At 42.4% G+C, this 8,010-nt stretch overlaps 1 protein-coding gene across 1 annotated transcript; it reads left to right on the forward strand.

Annotated features, from left to right (window-relative positions):
• The first annotated feature begins 3,069 nt into the window (after positions 1–3,069).
• Positions 3,070–6,380, forward strand: LOC147447849 (pentatricopeptide repeat-containing protein At3g09040, mitochondrial-like). Its single transcript, XM_086523663.1, has one exon. The coding sequence runs from the start codon at positions 3,359–3,361 to the stop codon at positions 6,077–6,079; it is 2,721 nt and encodes a 906-aa protein (XP_086379789.1). The 5' UTR covers positions 3,070–3,358; the 3' UTR covers positions 6,080–6,380.
• Positions 6,381–8,010: the final 1,630 nt, after the last annotated feature.

Raw genomic sequence — 8,010 nt, forward strand, 5'->3', positions numbered from 1 at the left:
GAGAGAGAGAGAGAGAGAGAGAGAGAGAGAGAGAGAGAGAGAGAGAGAGAGAGAGAAGAAATGAATGCAAGGGCATCTTGATATTAGCATCGAAGTAAGAGACACTTATTGCAAGTCAACAAAAATTTTCCAATGATCTACCACATCAAATTCAACATCATGGAGAAATCTTTCCAGATATGGTGATGTTCTTGTGCTACTTGAAGGCTTGTGGCAACCTTGGAGCCACTGACAAGGCTGAGGATTTACATGTCAAGATAGAAAGATGAGGTTTCTTGGAGAGTGACCTTGCAAGAAACACGTTACTAGATGCTCATGTGAAATGTGGCTCCTTTACCTTGGTTTGATAGGCTGATGTACTTGCTAACCATGATGTCACAAGGTCTACTAGATGCTCGAGAGACAAAGCTGCCGCAAGCTTGATTCATGGTATGCATACACTTAAAACTTATGAACATTTAAAAGAAATGTTGGAGTCAAATAAAACAAAATTCTTAATTAAATATACTTTTTTAATACCCGATTCTTACCTTTGACAAGAGTCATTGTAAGTATTTACAAGGTTTACATTATCCTTAAGCTGGATGTTTTGCATCCACCTCTATCTTCAAAAGGATAATTCTTAAATTTGACAAGATATCGTCGGATAGTCCTACCACTTCTTAAAACCTTATCTTCATGTTGTAGGATACTCTTTGGCTACAAGATCTCTTTTCGATCCTCAAACTTAGGTGATTCTTCAATTATTGCTTCTTTGGGTGGCTCGCCCTTATAAGATTTCAAGAGGCTCACATGAAAGGCATTATGAATGAGTCAGATACTTGGTAACCTTAACTTATAAGTTGTTTCATTGATAGGCTTAAGAATTTGAAATGGGCCATAATATATTTTTGCTAACATAGCGTAATATTTTTGGTGACCCGTTGGGTGTCCTTGTGTTCACTTGACCAATGAGGTAGGAACACCTCCTAATGCAACTCAAGCATGTTCCAACACTTGTCCCTTTTTCCTTGCATGCTAGATCCCTCCCCCAACCTTCCTTTTGGGACTCATCTTGGCAAGCGAAGACATTACACACACTCATACACACTTGGTTATGTTCACACAGAGAAATCATGTGCTACATTGGACATATGTCCTTGTCAAGCTTAGTATACAAATTCAACTTACTAAATGAGAAAGGAATGATCTAACCTTAGTCTTTAGATTTTTCCTTTCATTTAATAAAAACCATTTTAATTAATTAAGTCGGGTGCAAGACCCGGGTGCAAGACCTTTGCACAAACCTTGAAGGCTTATGAAGCTGATCCAAAGCTACAACCTACCTGCTAAATTATGATAAAGTTTGGCAAAAATAAAACTCACCCTTTGGGGTTTAAAATTTTTACCTCCTATGCAAAACCTTAGCATAGTGCTTTGAAGGTGACGTCAAGTTGCTCCCAAAACTTGCTAAATAGACTTGAGCTTAGCATTCTATTTTTAGAATCCTATAATTGCTCTCGGTCATCTCCTTTGTCATGTACCTTTGTTGAAGGTTGCTTGTGATACCTTTATCTTTTCCTTAACCTATACCTTTGACTGAGATAATTAGTTAGCAATTACCCTTGCTCTTTTATGAACTTTCCTCCCTTTTGGTCCCAAGCCCTAACCGGTTGGTCCATTAGCACTTAATCAATTTCACTTGTTCTCTTTTTATTTTCCCTCAACTTAAGTGGCCAATTTGGAAAATACTTTTAGAAGGCTAGAAATTTATATTCATGACAAAGCTTGTGGTTGGTTAGGACCTTCTTCCAAGGGGAAGGAATTGCATGCTGTAATAGAAAGGCATGCACCACAAAATGTGGACCACTCCATTGGCAATACATTGATAGACATGTATGCCAAAGGGGGCTTGCTTATGGAGGCACATCAACAGTTTAAGACCCTTGCAATTCAAAATGTGGTTTCATGGACTTCCTTGATCGTAGCTTATGTCGAGTAAGGCCATTGGAAAAAAGTGCTCGAGTTTTTTGAGTTGATGCAAGGTGAGGGCATTCCCCCAAGTGCAATCTTACTTTTGAGCGTTTTGAAAGCTGGCATAAGCACAACTGTCATGGACAGGCTTAATGTCTATACGATGAATAATGAAAATAGTTTCTTGTTTACTATTTTCAAAAAAGAAGTAGCTTGCACGCTCTTGAAGTAGGAGCCTCTTGGCCCCCCTCCCTCTCTGTCTCTCTCTCTCCCCCCGTTTGCAATAACATGGCTTGAGTTCAAGGCTCATCAAATAGATCTATGAGGTCTCTTGAGAATGTTTCTATGACATTAAAAATTCTCTACTCATGGTGTATGTGTGTGTGTGTGTGTGTGTGTGTGTGTATAAGAAGAGGAAAACGGGATGATGTTTTTATCACCCATATGTGGTAGATTGGTTATCCCTTTTCCCTTTGGAGTAAGTGGCCTTGAGTTTAAGAGCCTTGGGAACATTCCTACGATGTTAAGCAAACCCCCCTCCCCCCCCCTCCTCTTCTCTCTCTCTCTCTCTCTCTCCTTATGAGCTTGACACTAGGATACAACTAACATCTATGACTATGTGATATTTGAGGAACACATTGTTATCTTCATTTTCTTATCTCCCACTGAGTAGCACTTGTGCACATCGAGTTAAACAAACCCTTCTAATGAGAGACTCATGAAACATTTGACCTTCATACGATGGAAGGCCAAAAGACATCAAAAGGCATTGTGGCCTCGTAAAGCCTTAGAGTTGAATTGCACCAGAGGCAACGGGGTTTGGTGCGGACAAGATCAGCTTGAGGTTGCACTCGGAGGGTCCTAGAATTTCATCGCAAAACTAGTAGAAAAGCTTCGTAGATTCCACTTTTTTTTTATATTGGTTGCCTTTTCCTATGATTAAGGAGAGGAGCCGCTTTGCAAGAAAATACCTTATCCCCTTCATTTTCACAAAGGCTAGTAGCTGGACTTTTGGCCGTTCTCGATTTAGATAAATCAATCTCCCCACTCCTCCTATTGCTCCCGGGTGCGACCCAGCCCTTATTAGAGCCTAAAAGAAGACAGTAATGAGTTCAAACCCTTGGGGCAGCTCAAAAAAAGCGACGTGGCATTGGTGCACAGGCTAAGGGGTTGTAGACGAACCTGTGCTCGAGCCTTTCATGGCTGCAGGGAAAGGTTGCGGGAGGGCGCTTCCCCGGAGCAGGAGGAGGATTGTGACATCAACCTCCGAAGGGCGGCCCTTGCCTCTTCATGTTGGCAGAAGCCTGTCAATGGCCTCTCTCTACACACACAACACTTTGCCCACATATTGTCTGCCTGCAGGAAGGAGAAAGATCGCTCATGTGCTCTCCGGATTCATGCGTACATGCTTAAATGTGGGCTCCAAGCTCATGCTACCTTTGGCAACTACCTTGTTATGCTCTTGGCTGAGGTGGGTTGCATGCACCTTGCCCACTCAATTTTTGACCAGCTGGTGTCACCGAATGGGAAATCTTGGAATGCTCTGCTTGTTGGCTACGTAAAATGCGGAAACCATCAACAAGCGCTGTCCTTGTACCAATGGCACAGACATAGATCCATTGGTATCAACGCTTATACTTTTGTAGACCTATTGAAAACCTGCACAAAACTTAATGATGTGAAGACAGGTGCGGCATTACATGCCTACTTCACAAAAATGGGGTTGTTCCAGGGAGATCTCTTTGTTGGAAGCAGCCTCGTTGACATGTACGCGAAATGTGGCTCCCTTGTTAAGGCCCAACAAGTATTTGATGAATTTCCCGTCTGTGACGTTGTCTTATGGACCACACTGATTGTGGGATACACAGAAAATGGGCAGGCTGAGGGTGCTCTTGAATGTTTCGAGGAAATGCAACTTGAGAATGTGGCTCCAAGTCCTGTCACTCTACTTTGCTGCTTGAAATCTTGCGTCAGCATTGATGCCACAGACAAGGCCCAAGAAATCCATGCAGAAATTGAAAGACGCAGGTTACTCGGGAACAACATCGCATTGTGCAACACCTTAGTAGATACCTATGCAAGATGGGGATGGTTTCTAATAGCAAGAGAAGTACTTTACAGGATCCCAGAAAGAAACATTATCTCATGGACCTCCTTAATAGCGGGATTTGTTGAGCATGGCCTTGGCCAGGAAGGACTCAATTGTTTTGAAGAAATGCAAGTTCAAGGTGTCATTCCGGACGCTGCAGCGTATGTTTGTTGTTTAAAAGCTTGTGGCATGGAAGGGTCCACAAACAAAGGGAAACATATACATGCTGTGATTGTAGCGCAGGGTGTGCCGCTTGATAACCTTTTTGTAGGGACTACTTTGGTTGACATGTATGCAAATTGTGGTGCACTTCCAAGTGCACAGAAAGTGTCCAATGATCTACCACGTCGAAATTCAGCATCATGGAATGCATTGATTGCAGGTTACGTTGAACATGATCTTTCCAAAGTCGCTCTCGAATGTTTGGAACAAATGCAAGCTGAGGGCATCTTTCCAGATATCGTCACGTATTTGTGCTGCTTGAAGGCTTGTGCCAACCTTGGAGCCATAGACAAGGCTGAGGATTTACATGCTGAGATGGACAGACGGGGTTTCTTGAGTGACCTTGCAAGAAACACGTTACTGGATGTTTATGCGAAATGTGGGTCCTTTACCTTGGCTCGACAAATGTTTGATGCACTTGCTTACCATGATGTCATCTCATGGACATCATTGATAGCAGGATATGTTGAGCATGGTGATGGTGAGAGTGCTCTTAGAAGCTACATGCAAATGCAAGTTGAGGGTATCTCCCCAGATGCTGCTACACTCGTTTGTGGCTTGAAAGCTTGTGGTCGGTTAGGAGCTTCAACCAAGGGAAAAGAACTGCATGCTCTAATAGAAAGGCATGCACCACTAAATGTGGACCACTCTATTGGCAATACATTGGTAGACATGTATGCCAAATGTGGCTTGCTTACGAGAGCACAGCAACAATTTGAGACCCTTGCAGTTCGAAGTGTGGTTTCATGGAATTCCTTGATCGCAGCTTATGTCGAGCAAGACCATTGCGAAAAAGCACTCGAGTGTTTTAAGCTGATGCAAACTGAGGGCATTCCCCCAAGTGCAATCACACTTTTGAGCGTTTTGAAAGCTGGCATAAGCACAGGTGCCATGGACAAGGTTCAATATGCACACGATGAGATAGTAAAACAGGGCCTGCTTGAGGAGGACCGTGCGGTTGGCACCACTTTGATACAAATTTATGCCAAAGCTGGGATGCTAGTGAAAGCACAGAAAGTGTTTGATAAACTCCCTGTCCGCAGTGTAGTTGCATGGACCGCACTCATTGCAGGGTACTCAGAGCATCAACATTTTGAGGAAGCAATTAAGTGCTATGAGAAGATAAAGCTGGAAGGTGTTTCTTCAAATGCTCTGACCTATATTTGCAGCTTGAAGGCTTGTAGGAGCATAGGAGCTGCAGGCAGGGCCACGGAGTTACATGCAGAGATCGAAAGGCAAGGCCTACTGGATAGTGACCTTGTGGGCAATACCTTGATTGATACGTATGCCAAGTTCGGTGAACTCCAGAAAGCACAAGAAGTGTTCAACAACCTTCAGGTCCGAGATGTAGTCACGTGGACTGCTCTGATGTCTGGATATGCACAGCATGGAGCAAGAAAGGCTGTTTCGTGCACACTTGGCCACATGCTGGCAGAAGGTATAGAACCGGACTCTGTTACTTTCGTGGTTGTTTTGATGGCATGCAACAAGACAGGTGAGTGGGGGACATGTCAGACTTACTTCGATGCCATGAGTGAAGGGTATGGTGTTGCTCCAACCTCTGCCCATCACAGCTGCTTGATTCATCTTCTTGCCTCTTCGGGACAATTAGACAAGGCAACTGCGATGGTCTACGACTTGCCCTCCTTTCTTGAGCTTGTACCTTGGCATTCTATACTAGGGGCTTGTAGAAAGTGGGGGAATTTGGAGGTTGGGAAACAGGCCTTCAAGCAAGCTATGTATCTAAATCAGAAGGATCCTTCGTCTTACGTTCTAATGGCCAATATCTATGCTGTGAACGACTTGAACACATGAGGTCCAATTCAACCATCCACTGAAAAGGTCGGCTTTCATTTTTTGGTGGAATTTTTGAGTGGAAATTTGATTAATGACAAAGGGACTGCACATTTGAAGGCTTATGTATTGAAAGTAGTCAATACATGGGGTTAAGTAGGGATATTTTTTATATTAACTGCCCAGTACAGGCAACATCAAGGTCCAATTTTCCCACAATTTCCATTTATCTTGGAAATGGTAGCGTTTGGAACTCGCAGGAAAAAGGGAAAGTTTTAGTTGTTTATACCTATGAATGCTATGTGTTTGTAAAGATATATAACCATCGAACGTCTAGACTCTAGGAAGCACCCCCAAGAACCTATTCTCAGCTTGTCTATGACATTTTTGGCTTCGTTTTAGCATCTCAGCATTACTCCATACGAGCAGTTTTTTTTTCTTTTTTCTTCACCATCAGAGGGGGAAGGTAGTAGGGAGAAATTATACACCATCAGTGCGGGGAAGGTAGTAGGTACATGCATTTGGCAGGGAAGCAATTAGACGTATATAAAACACTATGGATGAGTGCACCAATCCATTGTTTGTTGGTCAGATTATGGATAGGATGTGTTCCAAAGTTTATTATCTTGGAGTATTTGCACGGGATGTGTTTACAGCTCATGAATGGGGATTGTTGGACATAGTATGGTCTACAATTCAATTTTCTAAAAGGCAACCAATGCTTAGGAAAGCATTTTTCCAAGGTCGAGGGTAGCATAATCGAGGTATATCCAGTAGATTGATGGTGTCCATGGTAACTTCTTCATCGACTTGGTCTCACTATTTATGTCCACTATGAGCTACCGAGGTGTTAAAGTTTATGGCATCTCAAGTGAATTGCCCAATGTGATCCAATTAGTTATTTTCGCTTTTAGGTATTTATTTCACTTATTTGTCAAAGTTTGGGTAGAAAAATTTACTTAGGTTTGTATATATGTAACCCATTGCTCCCATTGTAATAATATCAATTCATTGCCGTTGGTTCAGCAATCTCTCTCTCTCTCTCTCTCTCTCTCTCTCTCTCTCTCTCTCTCTCAACTTTGGTCGAGATAGAATACTATCAAAGTCGAGAATGCGGAAGCGTAGAGCAATGGGGAGAATACACGATCAACTTAGGTCAAGATAGAATACTATCAAAGTCGAGAATGCGGAAGCGTAGAGCAATGGGGAGAATACACGAGAGAGAGAGAGAGAGAGAGAGAGGTTTATGGAATAAAAGAGGCAAGTTGTTACACTTGGTCCTAGATGACTATCATCAACAATCATCATCACTGGCGTGCCTTGCTGGATATGCATATCTTTTTCGATATTTGGACTACACCGACTTGGTCTACCTACCAGAGTGATTGCACACATATCCACCTAACTCACTCACTCACTAGCAGTCACTCTGGTCTACCTACCAGAGTGATTGCACACATATCCACCTAATTCACTCACTCACTAGCAGTTCACACAAGACCGTTGTATCAGTTTTCCTTTATGATGTATTCTTCCATGATGCTTTGTAGAATTCTTATCTTGAGTCTACAAAGATAGTTGGATACAAGGAGCTCGGAGGGACAATGCTTGTTTTGGGTTTCCACAGTTTATTGAAATGTGAAAACCCAAAACAAGCATGGAGACAAATCTTCTATAGGGAGCTCAAAAGGTCATGTATTGGCTTTTTATGAGTGTGCATGATAATATCATTTGGTATATACAAGATGCTCACACCCCTAAGGAGGCTTGGGATATTTCATTGTTGTTGGATGTGACCAAAACAAAAGCAAGGAAGCTGCAGTTGAAGACTGAGCCGAATACAATGCAGAAAAAAAACTTGTCTATCAATGAATATTTATTGAAAATAAAGAACATATGTGACTCCCTCGCATCAATTGGTGTTATAGATGATGGTGATAAGGTGGAAGTAT

The sequence above is a fragment of the Adiantum capillus-veneris genome, chromosome 11 (assembly GCF_014529385.1).
Source record: "Adiantum capillus-veneris isolate H3 chromosome 11, ASM1452938v2, whole genome shotgun sequence".
NCBI classification, from domain to species: domain Eukaryota; kingdom Viridiplantae; phylum Streptophyta; class Polypodiopsida; order Polypodiales; family Pteridaceae; genus Adiantum; species Adiantum capillus-veneris.

Bases quoted from the DNA above. Each gene is read 5' to 3' on its own strand.
- LOC147447849 (XM_086523663.1), top strand. From the start codon at position 3,359: ATGCTTAAATGTGGGCTCCAAGCTCATGCTACCTTTGGCAACTACCTT.